Source organism: Macrosteles quadrilineatus, unplaced genomic scaffold (genome assembly GCF_028750875.1).
Source record: "Macrosteles quadrilineatus isolate MER2022 unplaced genomic scaffold, UCM_ALF_1.0 Scaffold_8__2_contigs__length_117827958, whole genome shotgun sequence".
In the NCBI taxonomy this organism is placed as follows: domain Eukaryota; kingdom Metazoa; phylum Arthropoda; class Insecta; order Hemiptera; family Cicadellidae; genus Macrosteles; species Macrosteles quadrilineatus.
Window position 1 is genome coordinate 88,169,568 of NW_026542601.1, and position 22,781 is coordinate 88,192,348.

The window sequence follows — 22,781 nt, forward strand, 5'->3', positions numbered from 1 at the left end:
AAACTAACTAAACAGGATCATGTTTTTATAGCGTAAATAAATTAGTTTGCGATGGTTTTGATTAAACTACAACCTTGGGACTTGGTGACTAGAACATAATCAATGCTAAAAGTATAATGTGCTGTTCACATACTGTAAGAGTTTTATTTCAATTTATATCAGTAAATAATCAAATAAATTACAAAAAAATCGTCTGAAAGAATTGTTGGAATTCACAAATAATAATATACACCGTCCTCTTAATGAAACAACATGTTGTAGCCTATAATAGATGAAGAAAATTAGGAGTACGCCTGCTCAACGATCTGTAATACTTTTTGTCTTGTAGTTTTACAGGACGTTACATAAGTGCACTGATTCTTTTTTGTTATTTTCTTAAGGGGTCAGCGCTAATACGGTAATAACGGTCTCTTGAATTGTCCACTCTGGCTTAAACAGTTTGACCTTGAGCTCACATACAACGATATATGGTGGCGATAGTGTTTTAGAATTCGCGCTTAAATTATAAATTATGTTAAAAAGGGTGGTATGTGTTTTAATGTTCTTAACTTTGGCGACATATACTACAGGGTTTCGCAGTAGAGCGTTAAAAAAACGGTAAGGACTAACTTAAGTATTTAGGTACTCTTATTATGTAACCTTGTTTTTCTAAAGAAAACTAACACTCAGGAGTAGTGTAGTTACTGATATAGGTTACTAAAATAGGTGTCGACAGAACAAAAATTAATCTAAACTGCTTTTAAATTATTGAAAGCTGATAATACTATCACACAAATATGATAATGCAATTCGATTTCAACAAACACAGGAAATGACATTACGAGTTTACGACATACAAACAGCTGTTAGTCAACATGACTGCTTTCACTACGCAACTGTCAAAGTCAAAGCAAAGGTATCAGCTGTAGTGTAGATTTTAGAATCATAATGATAATAATTATTATTTATTGCTCTTCTTGTTCTTCTTGAAAATGGCGAAACGGCACACGGAAGATTTCTCAGGTACCGTTTGACGTCACTAACTGCTGACGTCAATTTGAGGGAAGACCAATACCGCAACGATACGAATATGAGCCATCGGCCTCAATGGTGTAGTGGGTAGCGTGGCGGGTTGATAATCTGAATGTGCGGGGTTCGAATCCCGCTGGTAGCACTAACTTTTTGTCAACAATTTTTTTCATATCAGCAAGTTTGGTTCGTTTGGTTAGGTTATGACAGTTTGATTTTATAATTAAAAATTATAAAATTGAATTTTAGGCATTTATAATTTTATTTTATGAACAAAACTATTTTTTAGATTAGTAAACCTTCATTCGATTTTTCCATTATCAGCACGTTTGGTTAGTTTGGTTATGTTATGACAGTTTAATTTAATAATAGAAAAATTATAAAATTGTCTGTTCTTCAGACGCAGCAGTTAGTGACGTCAGCAGTTAGTGACGTCAAACGGCACCTGAGAAATCTCCCGTGTGCCCCACCGTTGAAAATGGAGTGGAGGGAGGAAGTAAACATAACCTTAAATCCAACTATTGTGTACCGGTATTAATTGTTAATGTTTTCTGTTTCACTGATTTTATTTTAACATAATGCCCCCTTATGAAACAATATAGGCGCTAATGTCATTTTTAATTTTTGTACAAATAACATGGTTGGTTAGGTTATATAGGCCTAGGACATGTCGACAATTGTGAAGTCAACACATAGCCTAAGATATCTTACAAAACATAGCCTACGGCCTACAAGCTGTCTGTCGAATTTACACTGTCCTGTAAGGTATGATTTTTTAATAATATTTTATCTGACCAAAACTCACATTACTGTATACATTACTACAGTACAAAAACTTAAGACATTTAAATCATAAAAAGCTTAAGGCTAAGTTATTTACACAGGCTAACATTTGGATAGACTTTCATAGGCCGATCTGTTGTCAAAAACAACTAAATGAAAATATCGATCAATAAATGGATTAGGTATTCGATCGATATATCGTTTGGTTAATTAGGTTAGGTTTTTTTAATTCAGTTGTTTTTGACAACAGATATGAAAGTCGAACTTACCCTAACATTTAACCCTCCGTCGGTTGCACCTATATTTTTACCTGACCGGTCGCTCTATGTCTTTCTGATAGAAGTTGTCAGACCATAACTTACACATTCTTGTATCCATTAGATAGGCCTACAGTGTGATGCGACCATGCCCGTGTAAAATTGAATTGCGACCAGTGCCACTGCATGTAAAATTGAACTCAATGTTTTCTTTGCTGGGTAAAAACAGTTTAATTTATTTCTATATTTAATGGAATCAGGTCTAATTAATTTGTGATTATAATGGAGATAACTTACATCACATAAAAACGAGACTGGTCCTCTTTTTTTTTAGATTGGTAACTTGCATCACAAAATAAAAACGGGACCGGTCGCACTGTATCTATCAGAGATACAACGGAGCAAAACAAGGCATGTGTGCACGAGACGACGCTCACAGTGATACTAGGTGTGTGGGAGGGGGAGGGGATGAAACAGCACACTGGCCAAGACCGGTTTTGGGGCCGAGAACTAGAAAAATGCGGGAATTGTTCATGTTGTGGTGTCTAATTGATTAGGTGCGACCGATGGAGGGTTAAATACAAAAAAATCTGAAAGAACTGTTGGAATTCACAAATTATAATAAACCGTCCTCTTAATGAAACAAAATGTTGTAGCCTATAATAGATGAAAAAATGTAGGAGACAATAACTAGCTCTACAAAACCTATATTACACAATTATAATGCGATGGTAGGCTATAGCAGGGCCATTTTGTAACCCGCTTCCGGGTGTGTTTTGTTAATTTGTCGGGTTGGGGAGCTACGTGTTCCTGATAGCCTAGCCGAGCTGGGTTACTCTAGGGGTCAATTTTGGTCGAGCTTCCCGCTTCTGTATCCTAATGTCGTTTTCCTGGCTCAGGCGGGAATGTTGTGCCTCTTGGCTTTATTCATGCCTCATCATCGCCAGGAAACGAGTGAATAAAAGGTGGGGGGGGGGGGCGAGAATTTGTTTCGGAGTTATTGCTCCTTGTGAGACTGTTCCCAACCTCCCCGGTGTAGTGTTAGTTATTTATTTAACTTATTACCATACATCCGTGGTCCCCACCCTGGGACTGCCACTGGTCGACCAGTTGGTGTGAACAGAGTTGAGAAGTAGCATGAGTATCGATTTCAAAATTCTTTTCCCAGCTGTCGTGAGCTAGGCGATGACCGGTAGGACAGACTTCCGAGAAACGGCTATCACCTATAAGCCACTCACCCTATCGGTAATCATCCAATGAGAAGGTCTAATGAAGAAGATGGACAGTGGCGGCTAAAGGGGGGGGCTTGGGGGGGCTCAGCCCCCCCCCAGAAATCAGGATTCACATTTTAATTGGTTAAGTTAGAAAAATTAACTTAAAAAAAATTATAGGAACCTCAAAGTTTGATATTTGTAAAAAAAATTTATTATTTTATATGGTGTCTAGTAGTAAAAAAAAAACGGGAAAGTCGGGAATTAGTATTGAATTTCAAATCGGTCTTGAAAAGTAGGGATTTAGTCTTTATTTTGATATGAAAGTCGGGAATTTTCATGATTTTGTCGCGATCATCGCAGACGACGCCGATGACGTTTCCGTAGCCGCGGGAGTCAATGATGAAGTCTACACGGCCGCAGGAAATTATCATAATTTTTCCGCGATCGCAATTGGCGACGACGACGTCCGAGGCAGTTAATGATGATGTCTACTTGGTCGTGGAAGATCATCATCCAAAAAATCCAAATTGGCTAGTTTGAATTTTTATTGCTGCATTTTTTCTTTACTTTAAAACACCCCATTACATATTATTACTTTATGACATAAAGACAGAGTTTGGTGTAGAATTTATAATTTTGCTAAATTATAAAAATTGGCATTAGTACATCAAGAATTGAGAATCGCTACATTTTGGTATCAACACATCACTAATTGTTGAAAAATCCAGTCTTGAAAAATATGGCATTCGTCTGAGAATGACTGGAATTATTCTTGAATTTTTAAATGGAAATAAACTAGACACCATAAATTTTAAATTTTTATGTGGTACAAAATAATGTCTTACCACTGCCAAAAGGTGTTGGAGCTCTCAATAGACAAAGTAAAGTTCTTGACTTCGTATGTGAGAAGGCCTGAGTTATATGCTACAAACCAGCAATTAATTTAGGATCCTAGGTACACAGTATACACACGTTTAGGGTTTGGATCAGTCTGTTCCTTTCTTTTATCTTATGTCAGCTATTTTCCATAATGCGTAAGGGTGAAATTCTTACATGGAATTCGTAAATTAGCCGATTACTAGGTCCTTCAAGTACCATGTTCACTGAATCCGTAATTCCTTTTATGTTGATTTCCAAATAGCCTAAAATACGTCTTTGGAGCTTATATTTTTTCAAAAATTTTCGGGGGAGGACCCCTGGCCCCCCTCCACACTGAGGGGTATTCCATACCCCCCAGACCCCCCGGCATAGCCCCCCCACATTTTGGGGCCTAGATCCGCCTATGAAGATGGAGGGATGACGAGTCTTGGAGTTGGAGGACCTGGGAAAAAAATCGAGGAGATTACTACGGGCTGCAACGAAGATCGGAGTGTGTGTGTCTGTGGGTGCATGTGCTTCAAGGGACCATTTGGCAGTATGTAAAAATATAACTAAACTAGGTGGCGTTTGCAGAGGCATCCACAAAATTGAGCGGAGTCATCAAGGGTTCATATTATATTGTTTTTGTAATACTGCAATAAAAACAGTCATTTTTAATGCATGCGTTGCGGGTCTAAAGTAGCATTTTTACTCTTTGGGGAGTAAAAATCGTTTTTAGCCTCTATGGAGTAAAAATCAGCTGTTGTCAACTTAGTTGTAAATTTCAATTGTAAACGATTGCATGTATCAAAATATGTATTGATTCGTGCTTCGTAATCATTTTAACCTACAGTCTACAGCCTCTTCCCATAGAATTTTAGCATTGCAGATACATTAATCCATTCCCACACTCAACACTGCTCACCTTTACTACTTCCTTAACTTCCACCTACATTGTGGATCTGTTTCCCTTTCTTCCCATAGCATTTTAGGATTGCAGATACATCAATGTAATTGCCAAAGACAGTTCCCACACTCTGCACTGCAAGCCTTGGACTTCCTTCACCATTTCCCACGTCATATACCTGTTTCCTCCCCTTCTCATATCATTTAAGTATTAGATACATTTATCTAACTGCCCAAACGGTTCCCTCACTCTGCACTGCTATCCTTTACTACTTTCTTCACAACTTCCTACGTCGTGGGGCCTGTTTTCATCACTATCCATAGCATTTTAGTATTTTAGATACGTTAATCTAATTGCCACAAACATTGCCCACACTCCGCACTGCTAGCCTTTACTACTTCTTTCACCATTTTCTATGTCGTGGGCATGCTTCCATCCCTTCTCATAGCATTTCAGCATTGCAGATACATTAATCAAACTGCTACAAACGGTTTCCAGTTCCCACACTCGACACTGCTCACCTTACTACTTCCTTCACCTCTTCTTACGTCGCGGACCTGTTTCCAACCCTTCCCTTAACATTATTGGATTACAAATACCTTAATCTATTGGTCATAAACAGATCCCACACTCCGAACAACTAGCATTTACTACTTCCTTCTCCACTTCCTACGTCACGGACCTGTTTCCTGCCCTTTCCATAGCATTTTAGGATTGCAGATACCTAAATCTAATCGTCATAAACAGTTCCCACACTCCGAACAACTTGCCTTTACTACTTCCTACGTCACGGACCTCAAGCTAGTGTCGTCATTTGATTATATTTATGATCCATACCGTTTCTGTTCTAATATCTGTGGAATAATGCTATCAGCTATTTCTTTATCTACTGCATTCAAAAGTCAACAGCTGATCATATGTCTCTGTTTATGTGTCAAATACTGCCTCCATAAGGACTACATTGAAACTTTGAGACCCCGTGGGGCCGATTCCTGAGAAACTTTTTTAACGTCATATATATGTTGGCACTCAACGATATGGTCTTTATCACTATGCAAAATTTGTAAACGATTGATTCAGCCGTCTAGGAGGAGTTTGCGTATTACGAAATGCATAAGAGTCGACGTATAAGAGCTTCGCTCGCTCCACTTAATAATTTATAAAGATGTTAAACAATCAATTCATTTATGGTAATTTGTAATCAACTCAATCTTTTAATTTTCTACCTTTTTTGTAACTTAACCTTGTAAATTTTTCTTAACTATTGTAGCTCTTTGTTTTTTTAAAGTGTTTATTTGGTGTTGCTATCCTTTGTCACTTCTTTTGTTTTATTCTCATTGTTTTATATGTTTTATTCTCGGCCAATACACAGAGAAGGGAAAAATAATTTTCTTTTATGTTAGTAGTTTTGTATGAAATCAATAAATTTGCCAAATTTGATAAAAATTTTCATAAACAAGCAAAATACAACAGTTAACTTTTCCTCCATAATAATACATGGGAGTTTTTGTTCTTACTTAGTTACTTACCTGTACTAGCTTTTGTTTGCCAAAGTTTAAATTGGCCTTATAGCATTGTTCATTTTAGAGCTTACCATGCAAGTACCGTAGTAGTTTTTAAAATCCAGCTCATAGACTAATTAAAAGAAGAACACTAGAGAGTATTATAGAGTCATATTAGTTTCTGTTATGTTCCAATACTATTTTAATTATTGTTTGGTTGAAAAACTGCCTAATTCATTCTTCCCTAGATTAGTTCAATACCTGCTGTTCAAAAATTTTTTAAGAGAATTGTCAAGAGACCAATGTTTAACAAGATTATCTTTCTTATCTCAACTCAGTTGTGTATTTAGTATTCAAGCATACATTCAACAGTTCACTTCAGCCAGTAAAAATGTTTTTATCATTAATAATTCTTTTTATCTTTACTTTTGGCTGTACAATTATATGTTTGGAAAGTGGTTCCGGCAAAGTAAGGTAATTTTGTAAACGATTTGATTTAGATATTAATAGTGGGTTTCAAAGAAATATTAGAATAACTGCTGAATCAATTTTGAGGTTTAGTTTATTACTAACAAAAATACAGATATTCCAATTTCCTCAGAGTGTAAGTTTGGACTTAGGACTATGCACACTGTTGAGTCGTGGAAAGACAGCAAACATTAACTACCGTTTATGACCAGACTTGAAAATTGAATAATTTTGTACTTTACTCCATGAACAGTCAGGTGGGTAAGAATAGCACCCAGCAAGCTCTGTAGGTAAACTAGTGAAAAATATATGTGGGCATATCTTAAAAAGTTTAAAATTGGTCTAATTGAGTTGTGCTTTAGCTCATGGGCTTTCTTTTCATATAAAATGTAGTAAATTGCTTTATCTGTTAATGATAAATATAACTCCTATTCCCTGAGCATCTTATTATCATTTTCAAGCGTAAGATGTTAAAAGATCAAATACCCAGATTTAAATGAAAAAGACTATATACTAGCACAATTTAACAAACCGCAGTTCAAAACCTTTATGTACGGGAATGAAAAAATATAGAATCTCAGGTGTAATTTCTGTTGAGATCTAGACCTTTTCAAAACAAACCTGTTGGTCTGGTATCAGGAAGAGATTAAAACATTAAAAACTTTCAACATGGTTTTTTTATCTGAAAGGCTTCAACATAAGACAATCATTACTTTGAAAGAGATGTTTAACTTAGACAGAGACACAGTTGTTACTGAAACCTGTATTTAAAGCTTGGCTTAAAGTGAAAATTCATTATTATGATTTATCATCAGTTTTATTTAAACCAAAATTAACATCTACATCTATATGAAAGTCAATCATACCACTGGGAACACATTTACGTTTCCAAAATTGTCATATTTATTATTTCTACTTTGTTTACTAATTCCGCTTGTGTGTTAAGTTCTTCTAAATACTACAAAATCAGTCCATAAGCTGATCGCAAGGGTTATATTTCGTTTGGGGAATGAAACTGTAAGCCTGTAGGATTAGGGTAAAAAATGTTATCACTCCCTGTTTTTCATCGTAAGTTATCGTTTCAGTGAAATGGAAGAAGGAGTTGTCTTGTTTGACTTCACCAAACTGGACAACCTCCACGGCTGGTCGGAGATGTCCGATGTCGTCAGAGAAGTGGGGATGTCCAAGGCGGTGTTGGTGCTACAGAAGACCCAGCGTTTCCAGAGAGGAGTGTTTTTCACCATGTTGAACCCCCAGCCTAATGGAGCAGGGTTTGCTGGTTTTCGAACAGACACAGAATTCAACCTGACGAATTACAACTCCATCCAGCTCTACTGTCGGGGTCAAGGAGAGAACTATGGGTACAAAGTCGTTCTTCGGCACAAAAATCAAAATACCGAACCGTTTCCCTCATACGAACAAATGTTTCAGGTAATGCCTTGCTTAAGTGATTAGGATGAAACTAGTAGAAGTACCAACAAGTTTAAAAACCTAACTAAGAATGGTGGTGGGGATAAAATATGGTTGGCAATAAAAAAACTGACTCAGGTGACCTAAAAAGCCATCAAGAGTACCTACTCTTGTCTTTTAATTATTTATTTATTTGATAAATTCAAGTACCAAAACTTTCAAAACGGTTTTACTCCATTTAAAATTTGCGAGCTTCAAAAGCTTGCAGGAAGTAATACAAAATAATATAAATAATATTAAAATTCATGCAGTGGCATACATTTTGGAAAAAAAAACTAGAACTCTCAAAATAATGAAAAATCCCCTTACTTTTTTAAATGCAGAAATCAAGAAATAAGATTAGAGTTTCAAAGGTACTTTTTTGTATATTTACAAAAGTTGCTAATAATCAGTTAAGTAGGTCAAAAATTCGTTGACAGCCCTGACTTTGAACGTTAACCATTATAGTCCAGCCACAGAGCATAGAATAAATATAGAGGTGGCACTTGCCGTCTGGAGTGAAGCAGGCTTCTCGTACCAAGATGGCGGCCGGCCCGGTCTGCATTTACATTTAAACCACTATATTGTTACCATGGAAACCACCAATCAATATTTGCTTTTAAAACTCTCACCTCAGAACTTTGAAAGCCCGCAGGGGGCAGAGTCCTAGGTCAATATCGAAGGGGGGATAGTTCTATATGTGTCCAGGGCTGTCCGAAGGGGGGGGGGGGGGCAACCTGCCCCGGGCGCCGTGGCAGAGGGGGCGCCACGAAGCGGCTATTATTGTATTAAAATATGTGAATACAACTATTACTGGGGGGGGGGGGAGGGGGCGCCACGACCACGTTTGCTCCGGGCGCCGCCAACCCTAGGGACGGCCCTGTATGTATCCTTGGAGCGGTAGCTTCATATAATTCATAAAGTGGCATAGAATAACACAGTTGTAATGTCGCAATAGAACATGGAAGTGTGAACAGTGCCTCGGTGAATCCCTCTCAGCGCACAGTGACGTTGCCACGGACACGAATAAAGATATCGCGCAACTACTTCAGTCCATGAAGACGGAAATTATTGGCGAGTTTCGCACTGAAATCAGAGCACTGAAGGAAGAGTGCATAAAGAATAATGCTCGACTCGACACCGTGGAGGATGAACAGGCAGTATTGAAGAGGAAGTGCGAATCTTTAGAGAAGTCTAACTCTGAGCTGTGTGGCATAGTCCGCGACCTGCAGCAACAAATACGCGACAACGACCAACACTCGCGCGCGGCTAATTTGGAGATACAGGGGGTACCTGTAACACCTCGAGAGGACATCATGGTGGTACTGGGGCGATTGGCTGCTGTGCTTCAGCTTCCCTTCACACCTGAGGACATCTCTGTAGCCCACAGACTCAGACTGTATTCGGACAAACTTAGTGAACCACCAATAATAGTCCAGTTCATTTCTCGCACGGTCAGGGAGAAGTGGCTAATCGCAGCGAGGAAGAAAAAGGGAATTGACACCACTGAGTTATCTACTGCACTACGTCCAGGCCCAGTGTATGTTAACGATCATCTCACGAGCTTCAATAAAAAACTCCTGGGACGCGCCAGACGTCTCCTGCGAGAGAAGAAGCTGAGCTCCGCCGGATACTTCAACGGCAAGGTGCTGGTGAAGAAGACGCCTGAAGACGCCGCCACCAGGGTGTTTGAGATGACTGACCTGGACGTGTATGACACCCATCTAGGGATCGATGATGACACCAAGTCTACGCCCTCGCCTACGCAAACAAAGCAGTGACTCTCCACCTCTACAGTTTCCGCCATCAAACAATACGTATGTTGTAACATTATTTCTCCTCTACAATAGATAGTTTACAATTTTTTCAATTACATTTTTCTATAACCATTATATTTTTGTGACATTGTTATCAGCATACAAAAATATAAAATGTTCTAAATATATTAAATCAGTATAATTATGAATTTTCTATGTTACACATATTTATGTTTACATTTTTATATTCACAATCATTTAAATTTAATTAATTATGTAATTCTTTAAATTTTTTACTAAAACTTAAATCGGTGAAATTTAAATCGTAAACCTTTTGTAGCTTTAAAATTGTAATAACTTAATGTTCTTGCATAGAAATTATCCAAAAGTTTATTTAAGAGCTTCTGCATAAACTAATTACTTGAATCAAATATTGCTTATAATACAAAATACACATTAATAGCTAAGTAATGTAGTATAGCGTAGTTATGTTCCAGCATTGCAGGTACGGTTACACTTATCCATTTGAAATTTATAATTTCATATTTTAATAGCCAAATTAAAAAAAAAAAAAAAAAAAATTTTTTTTACATTATAAGAGAAATAGTTTATTTCATTATTTTTCTTCCTCTAATGTTAATTGCAGTTATCATCTAAAGTTCCAGTTATTTGTAGTCAAGTTAAATATTTTTCCTACGAAGTATGTACCTATTTGTAATAATCTTCTATTGTATTCTTGATTGGAATTTTATAAACTATCTAACTAGGCCGATTGAAAATATTAAAATTTCATTAAAGTATTTTTTTCCCTTTTAATAATTTTTACCCTGTAATCATACAACTCATTTTGCAGTATTAATTAATTATATTATGATAAATGTTCTAAGTTAAATTTAGGCCTAGTCCATAGTACAATTTTTGAAATCTTTGAAATTTTGGAAGTTATTATACTAAAGTAATTTTGCTCCATTTAATCAAAAATTTCATTAAAAGTATTTTTTCTCCTTTGAATAATTTTTATCCTGTAATCATACAAACCATTTTGCAGTATTAATTAATTATTATTATGATAAATGTTCTGAGATAAATTTAGTCCATAGTACAATTTTTGAAATCTTTGAAATTGTGGAAGTTGTTATACTAAAGTAATTTTGCTCCTTTTAATCAATTTTTCTCCTATATTTTCAATTTTGAAGTTATCTATCATTGTACTTGTAAAATGTTATTACAGTGAAGGTATTGTTTTGTTTTTGATAAGGCTTCTTTATTTTGAAACAGCAACTTAATATTTTATTCTCATGCTAGTTTTTAGTGGTATAGTGTATAGTTGTATCAACGGTTGACTGGGCAGGTGACTGGGGCTTGGCCGATGCAATTTTTTAATAACTGTGATGATGACGGCGACGGCGACTTCCATTGTCTTGAGCTACATTCCACAGATCAATACATTAATTTTTTTAATTCTCATTTAAAGAGCCTGAAAATATTTCACAATAACATTAGAAGCTTTTCCAAAAATTTTGATGAGTTTTTAGTTTACTTAGATTCCTTTAATACCAGTCTAGACGTTATAATTTTTTCTGAATGCTGGCTTGGCAGAGGAGAGGTGGGGGCGAACATCGACGGGTTTGACACTCACATGACTACGACTCAACGTAACCGCAATGATGGTATCATTGTGTTTACTAACAAATCACTATCAGCGACTGCACGACAAATCACTCTGGGGGACGTTCATGGGTTATCACTGGACTTTGTGTACTGCAACAAGAACTTCAATTTACTAGCAATTTACAGAACATTTGACAGCAATCCAGTACAATTCACTAGTGAACTTGAGACTTACTATCAGAACTTAGATAGAAACAAAATGTGCATTTTTATGGGTGACATGAATTTAAACCTTTTGAGCAAGGATATACTAATTGACCTCTACTTAAACAGTCTACTTGGCTCCGGCCTTGTACAGTGTGTGGACAGACCGACTAGAGTTACACAGGACACTGCATCCTGCATTGATCACATATTTGTACGGTACTGTGACATGACTGCTGTGCGCGCTGCTGTACTGCACACTAGCCTCACCGACCACTATGCCACCGCCCTCACTATACATGACACTGTATACACTCACGCACACACACTCAATATTCACACTGCAACCGGACCTCCTCAAACTTACCTTGATCACACCCTACTCACTCAAAATCTTTCTCAGACCGACTGGGGACCTATCCTAATCTGTCCAGATGTCAATCTGTGCTCCGAACTCTTTTACAAAAACCTTGAATTTTCTATAAAAAATGCAAAAAAAACAATAACTACAAGATCATCTAGACGTAAGAGAATTAAACCATGGATTACAGACAGTTTGGTCAAATCAATACGTACTAGAGATAAATTAAGTAAATCTGCACGCCGTCAACCATTTAATGATAATTTACAAACTTATTACCGGAATTATAGACAAAACCTGGGCAGTCTATTAAAGAGAGCCAAAAGAGACTTTTACAGGGAAAGACTCAACCAGCACAGTCAAAATCCCAAATTATTTTGGGGATTGATCAATGATCTTGCTGGCAGATCAAGTAAGAAAAACTCATTTCCAATTGAAAAGTTCATTCCTAACACGTCTGATCATACGCAAGCTACAAAACATGTGATTGCAAATGATTTTAACAACTTCTTTGCTTCTGTTGGAGAAAATTTAGCAAATCAGATAGATGCGGGCGGGACCCCGGTGGTTGTTGACTCTGACTACAGACTGGACTCTACTTTTACATTGAAAACTGTTTCTTCACAAGACGTACTACGACATATCTATGGGCTGCGTGGTGGCTCAGCTCCCGGTCTGGACGAGGTCTCGGCTGATTTACTCAAACAAAACGCACTCTTCATTTACATTCCTCTGCTACACATAATCAATCTATCTCTACTGACTGGTATATTCCCGGCTCAATTTAAGACAGCAAAAGTTATTCCTTTATTCAAATCAGGTGACCCAAAAGATAAAAACAACTTCAGGCCAATCTCATTGTTAAGCGTATTTTCCAAGGTTTTGGAGCGTATTGTTAAGGAACAGCTAGTGGAGTACCTTCAAAGTAACAATATACTATCTAATTCACAATTTGGGTTCAGAAAAGATAAAAACATCTCTGATGCACTATTTGAAGTTTGTAAATCTATAAATAATTCAATGATTAATAACAATCGATCTATGTTAATGTTTTTAGATCTAAAAAAAGCATTCGACTCAATTGACAGAAATTTATTGCTAACAAAATTGGAACAGATCGGTGTCAGAGGCACTGCTCTCACATGGTTCAAAAACTATTTATCTGACAGACATCAAGTGGTTTCCATCTGTGGTGTGAATAGTGATGCAAATTCAATTGAGTATGGGGTTATTCAGGGAAGTACTCTGGGGCCTATACTTTTTCTAATTTATATAAACAACATTTCTAATCTCAACCTAAATGGTGAACTGTTTTTATTTGCTGACGACACTTTAGTTTTAATAAAAGGTTGTTCATGGGAGGATGTTAGGTCCAAAGCTCTTGGTGATCTCACAATTCTAAAGAAATGGTTAGATCAAAATGTGCTCTCACTTAATGTAACCAAGACTAAATTCCTTCCCATATCACTCAGTATCAGCACTGATTATAATCTAGACAATTTGAAGATTCATTGTTGCGGCAACCATAACAGCTTATCTTGTAATTGTGAGTGCATTGAAAGAGTAGATTATTATAAATATTTGGGTGTTTATTTTGACTACCGAATGAAATGGACAGAGCATGTGGATTTCTTGAAGAAAAAGATTCGTAAATATATCTATGCTTTTAACCAATTGAGTGAAATTTTAGATGAGGATGACGTAAAGCGAGCTTATTTCGCTTATGTGCAATCTTTGATTTCTTTTGGAATTATTTGCTGGGGAGCATGCTATCACACCACCTTGGAACCCTTGAATGTAATTCAAAGATCAATTTTGAAAGCTGCTTTTAGAAAAAATAAAAGGTACTCCACTGATGCTCTATTCCGTGAGACGGGAATACTACCGGTCAGACATCTTTTCATCCAGTTCCTTCTTAATCACACATTCAAAAACTCAAACACGATTCTTACAGCAGTCACACATCAGCACTTCACAAGATACTCCCACAATGTTAGAATATCTGTTCCTCAGCTACATAAATCAGTTCTAACTACCAACTGCTTTTATGTTTCTCAGATCCTCTGTCGAAATTTAATTCAAAAATATGATATTCAACACGTTTTTAGTTTACCCTCATTACAGAAATTCAAGAGTCATATTATTGTTTTACTGCACTCCATTACCAAAGAAGAGGCCGAGACTTTGATTAGACCAAACCATACTTGACTCTGACTAAAAATCCTTGACCCTTCGACCCCCCCCCCCCCCACCCTCCAAATGTCTTTTTTTATTGAACTGGCTTTGGTTGTCGTCGCCGACATTCTCAACCACATTTCAGTTTTTATTTTAAAAAATTAAGAAAAAAATCTCTCATATTCAGTTTTTGCCCTTATAGTCCAGGCAAACTAAACAAACTTACATAGGGACCGTTAAAAAAATTGCAAGAAAACGTTTTATGGTTTTATTTTGTAGAGTTGGGTTTGCAGAATGACATACTAAAAGTTGCCAAAAATCGGTGCACGAGAAAACCACTAAAATCACAATTTAAAATGGCGGCTTTTTTCAACATTGGACAAATTAAAAAAACATATTTCACATGCATTTGCTATGCACATTTTTCGAGATATTGACTTGGGACCACCGCCTGTATTTATTGAGTGGTTAGTACTTCATTTTGATAGGGAACATGTTTTTGGCCGCCATCTTGGATCCGCCATATTGGACATAGATAATTTTTTTTCAATGTAATGATAGTGTTGTGACACATCATTACCAACTACATTTTTACACTGATTTCAATGCCGAAATCCGTTTTTAAATATCTTTATTCATTTAGAAGATATATACAAAAGAAAACTCTGCACCATACATTTCTTATGGACGTTTCGTAGTTTGATATTTTTTTAAAATTATTTTTCTTATATCTCCAGTTCTTATTAACGCTTGTAGTTCGTTCTAGGCTTAAAATATTCAGTAATGTAAGGGCTTTCATTTGAGCTCTTGATCATTAAAATCAGACGAGTTAAAGACCTGCTACAAACCTCAGAACAATATTAAATTTAACTTTTTAGAAATATATTTTTATTAAAATATTTATAACTCGGGTTGTTAATACGTCACCAAGTTCTTTCTTGTCTCAAATTACTCAGTGAATGTTTAGCTTTGATTTTATTAATCACTAAACAAAATCTGACAATTTTAAAATGAGCCATGGACCATAATTTAACATTAAAATGTATTTATTTTGAAATTTGTCTTTAGTTAAGGACATATATCCCAAACCCTAATAACTCCTGGAAAGTAATCCATAGCTAAAATAAAAGTCAATATTTTGGCGAATTATTTAAGACTATAAAGAGTTTTGGGAGTTATTTAGAATTAGGAATATACGTCTTTAACTAAAGACAAATTTCAATATAAATACATTCAAATGTTAAATTATGGTCCATGGCTAATTTTAAAATTGTCAGATTTTGTTTAATGATCAATAAAATTAAAGCCAAACATTTACTGAGCAATTTGAGACCAGAAAGAACTCGGTGACGTATTAACAACCCGAGTTATAAATCTTTTAATAAAAATATATTTCTAAAAAGTTAAATTTAATATTGTTCTGAGGTTCGTAGCAGGTCTTTAACTCGTCTGATTTTAATGATCAAGAGCTCAAATGAAAGCCCTTACATTACTGAATATTTTAAGCCTAGAACGAACTACAAGCGTTAATAAGAACTGGAGATATAAGAAAAATAATTTTAAAAAAATATCAAACTACGAAACGTCCATAAGAAATGTATGGTGCAGAGTTTTCTTTTGTATATATCTTCTAAATGAATAAAGATATTTAAAAACGGATTTCGGCATTGAAATCAGTGTAAAAATGTAGTTGGTAATGATGTGTCACAACACTATCATTACATTGAAAAAAAATTATCTATGTCCAATATGGCGGATCCAAGATGGCGGCCAAAAACATGTTCCCTATCAAAATGAAGTACTAACCACTCAATAAATACAGGCGGTGGTCCCAAGTCAATATCTCGAAAAATGTGCATAGCAAATGCATGTGAAATATGTTTTTTTAATTTGTCCAATGTTGAAAAAAGCCGCCATTTTAAATTGTGATTTTAGTGGTTTTCTCGTGCACCGATTTTTGGCAACTTTTAGTATGTCATTCTGCAAACCCAACTCTACAAAATAAAACCATAAAACGTTTTCTTGCAATTTTTTTAAGGTCATATCCTATATTTACCCGACTATTAATTTCGCAGACTGATAACAACCAGGCCTACGCACAGGCACCTGCCCATGTAGGCCTATCCCATAAGTATGGCAGATTCATTAACAATTAATTATAATTGTACTACTATAGTTATCTTGCTCTCTGTTTTTATTTATCTGTATCTTTCTGTATATATTGGGATAAATAAACGTATTTCATTTCATTTCATTTCGTTTTCAAAGATCCGAGCCCGACTCTTTTACCAAGATGGCGGAAATCGGCTTCACTACTGGTATAGTTGTAGGTATAGGAGTGGCGACTCTATATTTATTCTATGCTCTGTGAGTCCAGTTAGGTACTGATCCATAGCTAAAGCCTTGTATTATTGGACATTATTGACTAATTAATATGAAGCCTAATACATGAATTGCATTAATCTGTTTTTTTTCAGGCCCCAAACAGAAAATTTGAAATAGTTGACCTTCCTCTCGCTGGTTTTGAACCTTATTACCGAGGAAAGAAGCAGAATCAATCAGAGCCTTTAGACAAGAGTCAAATTTCAAATTTTGAGCTCCAAATTTATGGAGGTGTTTATCTGCCTGTCAAACAAGCTGGGACATCTTCATTGGAGATTGACTGGGTCAGAGCAGTTTGATCTTTACAGAGCAAAAATCAAACATTGTAATTACTGTAGTTACCATTCCATGTATATACAATTAATTACTATACAATTATATTAGTACCATTCATACCGTTTCAATCTTGTTCTATTACTTAAAAAATACCCTGATTTGCTTGAGGATGTTTTCAGAAAACATTTTCTTCTTATTTTCTATAAACTTAATCCCTGTGTTTGGTAAGTTGGTTTAGTTTCTTTTTTTGTTTTTTAATTTTTTTTGGGTAAGCTGTGTATTGACACACATCACTTTATTTTTCTCCTGTATTTTCATTGGGATTTTGAAATAATTATTGAGACTATGTAGATGTATACACACAGTATTATGTTATTTGAGTCATGTAGTGCATTAGGTAGAGATACCAACTTGGATAGTCTCTGATTTGATAAAAATTTACTCTCTGTAACTCAAAACTCAATAGCTCTTTTTTATCTTAATTTATTTTCAATCCTCTCTTTAAAACCCTAGCTTTCTATGAACCCAACTTGCAAATCTCAAAAGAATTTTGGAACACATAAGTCCAAAAGATGCAAAAATAAGCTATATAACTTCATTGTTTAGATAAGTAAATTTCAATTTGCACTTCATCTTCACAGGTCCCCTTTATATCTTAAAGTTTTTTCTGAGGAGTATTTAAGTCCAAAGCCCAGCAGATAGAAAATGAGTGAGTGAATCATGTCCAATCATGCATCTGTCCGCTGTCACTGGTTACTTTCACACCAAGCAGTGCTTAATTATTTTTTAAGTGATGATAAATGTTAAAAGACAAGTGAAGGTGGGTAAGCCAGTGGTTATTGTGCTTGTCTGACAGTTAAAGGGTCACCCCTGGTTCAATTTTGAGAAAAGTCAGTTTTGGTGGTTTAATAGTGTGCCCTAGCTGTCAATGGTCCCAATTTGAATATAATATCCCTGTCTAAAGAAACAGCTTATTTTAGCCAGTAGTAAAGCTTCATAAGGTCCATCTATATGCTGTAAGCTGTCACCAATTTTGCATAAAAAAGATAGTTGTGTAAGCCATGGTCACAGAATGCGCTAGTGTCTATAATTCTATTTTCTACCTTAGTTTTTGTTGCTGACATAGGTGATGGGTCATAAAAGTTGCTGAGCTCACAATAAAGTTTGTCTATTTGACAGAAATTAGTAAATTAGATCAGCACAATCTGTCGGTGGCTCACATCAACTACAACAACTATGATAAAAAATCTGGCGACAAATTTAATATGGGGATGGAATGTCTAGTTGTATTAGAAGTTAGAGGCAATACACACCACACACCTATGAAAAACCTACAGCAGATGGAAGAATTTATGTCCCCGATGTGAGTAAAAAGTGGTAAAAGTCCTCTTTATGCAAGCACTCAGAATTATAAATGTTCTACATTTAATCTACCCTGAAAGTTCTAAAATGAGCCTTTAATAATCCTTATCCTCAAGAGGGAGCCATACTTTGTTGATAGCAAGACTTTAAGCTTTTAATAAAATTAACAAGATAAAAATTAGAAAAGTTTGAATTTCTCGTAAAAATCTTGTGTATTTCTAAATAACATCAGTCAAGAAGCAGAAACTATGAAGTGCAAAATTTTATTATTCCAAAAATAACTCTTGCTTTTATGATACTTTATACTTTTCAATGAAATGGCGACCATACAAAGTCGGTATTTTAAGCCAAGTATGAATGGAGATGAGTGTAGGTGTCGTAGTCCGAAACCCGAGAGAGGGGATGAGACAGTGTTGGGAGACGTAGCATAGTCGCAGGCAGGTCGTCGACGAAGAAGGACTCAGCATCAAATAACGGATGAGTCCTAGGTGTTATTTTGTATATAAATACCCCCGCCGCAGCAAACCTGCAGACTAAGCGAATTTCCATTTGCCTGATTGGATTTACACTAAAATATCTCCTTAAAAATATCACATTTATTCCCTATTTACTAGAATTAGTTTAAAGAGTACTTAGGTTTGCTGCAACAGGGAGAGTAAACACGTTTTTTTTTTGTAAATGTTAATAGTTTAGTAAGAAATAAATTCATCTTCAAAATTTGATCAAAATATGTTCATAAACAAGCACAACAGTTTACTTATTATCCATAAGAATAACATGGGCATTTTAAATTTACCATTTTTTGGAATTTTCTCTATTAATGATTAATAACGCTTCTATATACTAAATTATTTGTTTTTAAGCTCTACAAAAAGGTCTGGAAAGAAATTGCTAAATTTTATGTTTTTTGAGTCAAAAATAGGAAAAACCAATGTTTAACCCATAAAACCCCGTTCCCATAGTTTGATCATGCTGGTTCGCGAACTCGTTCGAATAAATGTAGATTTACACTACCAAATTTCATCAAAATCGGATCATTTTTGCTCCAGTTACCGTGCTAACAGACACATACCTATATATGAATTTGAACATATGGTATTTTTGACCTCTGAGGACCACAAAACGAAATAGTAATCGGTCCCGGGTCCAGGTCTTACCATTAGACCTACGGTAATAGCTTATTATTCTCTATATGGGAAATTCGCTAAAAAGATTGGTTTTTCTTTTCGGAGTCTGTTTGGCTCCTCTATCCGACCGATTTTCATTATTATGGTCTTAAATTAAAGAAAGGTATGCTTGCACAGATTTGCCATCAAGCATCATTATTCTTATCTACTGCATTGCTCTATTAAAAAAACAAATTTGATTTTTTTTCAAATTCTTACTTCAACTAAAGATGTATTTCACCAGCTATAATTACATTATCCTACGTATTTTTTTAAATTGTTTGAGGAATTAACCTAAATTGGTAGGTTAACTAGTTTTTCTTATAGTAATTTAGTAATAACTAGCTGAGTACCCGTCCTTCGTACGGGCTTGGTATACAATGCTTATTGCAGTTAAATACTCGTGCTTTGCATTTGCAATGAGAGAGGACATGTTTTGAGAAAATTTGGTTTACTATAATCTACGGTATACTATTATAGTAAGTATATAGAACATCTACCATAGCCATAATGTTCTACCACTTCACCTAAACAATAGAAAGAAGTAAAGTTCACACACTCAGGTTTTGTTGCTGCTTGGTTCAAATTAGCTGTTGTCATAAATGTATAAAGAACTAAATGGTGCTGCACCCTGTTGGTAAACCGTATAACCTTTTAATGCTATTTAACATCATAGAACCAAATTGTGTAGTTGAAACAGCTGGCAAAATTATTTAATTCCTTTTAAATATGAATACTCATAAGGTTAACGTGGGAAACTCTAGCGCCGCTGGGGCGGAGCGGCGGAGCCCGAAAGGATTATTGAGGTAAGAATATGTCTATATGTTAATCGGGAAGGTGAGCTATCATCGTACCAAATTTCAACACAATCCGACCAGTAGTTAATTGACAGATTGAACTTCAAACACACAAACTTTCACATTTATAATATTAGTATGATTATAGTAATAATTATAAACAAACTTGGTAACAAGCACCACACTGATTTGTAAGAAAAAAACATGTTTTCACTCTTTGTGATTTAAAAATTCATAATAATCAAGTCATAGTGTTTAAATACACAAGTAAACAAAGTTAATTGAATCTTGTTTTCAAACATTTAATTATCATTAATGAAGATTCATAATGTAATTATTGGGGAAACAATCTTTCCTTTGAAAGAGTTAATGTTAGCATGAGCAATATTGTAATTATTTTTCTTTTGATCATTTTATGTTGGTTCATCCCCACCTCCATGTCTTGCACGCAGTGATTTGAAAAAAAAACAAATAAAAAAAATACACCACTATTACTATATTAGTTGTACTTCTTAGTTGTAGCTTCCTATTAACTCTCAAGTCTAATAAACAACAAACTAATATTATTAGTAAATCAGCCGATCATCCAATGCAAATCTAATGGAAATTATAAGTTAACTTGTATTTTATTATGAAAAGGATTCCTGGAAATCACATAAAATTACAGACATTCATTTCTTAGTACTATTTAACTCCAAAATACTTGATAATTCTAGAGTAGCATCTATCATCAATTCAGGACCAACTGCACGACTTGAATTAATTTTTACAATTCCTCAGTGTTTCAAAGAACAATCTTGAAAGTGGGAGATAATACCTTCCTTGACGACAGTTTGAATCCTCCTCGCCATTTTGAGAGTGCATTTCCATATTTTAGCTGTTTTAACTCAATCCCACAGAATAAAATAGCTGTATAGGCCTATCGTGAAAATGTGTCATCAATATGTGAGTATTTTCGGTACTTTCCTGTTAAAGGGAACATTCATTATTATCGATGATTTTCAATCAATATATCGATATTAACGAATTGAAACCAATCAGCTGACAACAACGATAAATAAATATTGTTCAGTATGAAAAAAAATATTGAAATGAAACCGTTTCAAACCAACCTAACAAAACTAACCAAACCTTGTGTAACATTTAAAAATTCCGTTTAATATTCCCACCATGCCTTTTCTTTAATCAAACGGAATTTTAAAAATAGTACAGCAAGTTTAGTTGGTTATGTTAGGTTAGCTTAGAACAGTTTTAATCCATAATAGACTTGATTTTAGCCTAATCAAGATAGTTGTCAATTTGTAATGGATCGTAAAGGAAAAGAAAAATATCAATATATCGATTAAAAATCATCGATAATAATGAATGTTCCCTTTAACAGGAATGTACCGTATTTTCTTTCTACTGCAGCTACGTACGTACAGTGGTTACTCAATAGTATTTTAAATTCATGTATTTTTTTAAGAATAATTAATTATTAAATATGGTATCATAGTGAGTTAGATTATTAATATTAGCGTAGGCCTATGTGTCTGTCAGTCAATATATTATATTTAAAAATGATAGTTTGGTGATCGCTTAGTTAAAGGTATTTTACCAAATAAAAATTTATAGGCATACAGCAGATCAAAATGAAAGCAAGTGTAGATTTGCCGAAAAATATTGGTACCTACTTGATGAGAGTTTCTACACCTTTAAAAACACACAGACTTGTAATGAAAATTATTTTAGTTAAGTACTCATTTGGCGTGATAGACTAGGCATGCAAATACATTCAGTCAGGCTCACAAGAAAGCTTTTAACAAAGTCAATCTGTTAAGTCAAGATTTCTTTAGTCAGATGATGAAAGGATTACAAACAGTTTTACTTTGGAACAGATATTTACAATTCTACTAGACAGTTAAGATTTTAAGACTGCAAAAGAGTTCAACTTAAATGCATAATAAAAACTAAACTATGTTTATTCGATTTTGAAAAATATAATTTTGATATTTAACTAGAGGAATGTTAATGACATGACTTCAATTCACTTTTGAAATATGGCAAATATATCAATTAGTACTTATCAATTATTAATCATGGAAATGGGGACACCACCTAGATGCGTATTTAACTCAAATATATGATAACCCTGTAGTATATGAGGACGAGTGTAGAATGGTACAAGATTACCTAAATAGCTTATTTTTTACTGACTAAGATCAGCTGTTTCATTAGCCAGGATCATTTATCTAACACGTTCCC

General features: G+C 35.0%; 1 protein-coding gene across 1 annotated transcript; it reads left to right on the forward strand.

Moving 5' to 3' along the window:
- The first annotated feature begins 1,486 nt into the window (after positions 1 to 1,486).
- Positions 1,487 to 17,332, forward strand: LOC129000083 (uncharacterized). Its single transcript, XM_054426961.1, has 3 exons — positions 1,487 to 1,539; positions 8,083 to 8,428; positions 17,032 to 17,332. The coding sequence occupies exons 1-3, from the start codon at positions 1,487 to 1,489 to the stop codon at positions 17,233 to 17,235; spliced, it is 603 nt and encodes a 200-aa protein (XP_054282936.1). The 3' UTR covers positions 17,236 to 17,332.
- The last annotated feature ends 5,449 nt before the right edge of the window (positions 17,333 to 22,781 follow it).

Bases quoted from the DNA above. Each gene is read 5' to 3' on its own strand.
- LOC129000083 (XM_054426961.1), top strand. From the start codon at position 1,487: ATGGAGTGGAGGGAGGAAGTAAACATAACCTTAAATCCAACTATTGTG. The intron at 1,540-8,082 runs GTATTAATTGTT...TTATCGTTTCAG, and splicing joins AATCCAACTATTGTGTACCG to TGAAATGGAAGAAGGAGTTG. The intron at 8,429-17,031 runs GTAATGCCTTGC...GTTTTTTTTCAG, and splicing joins CATACGAACAAATGTTTCAG to GCCCCAAACAGAAAATTTGA.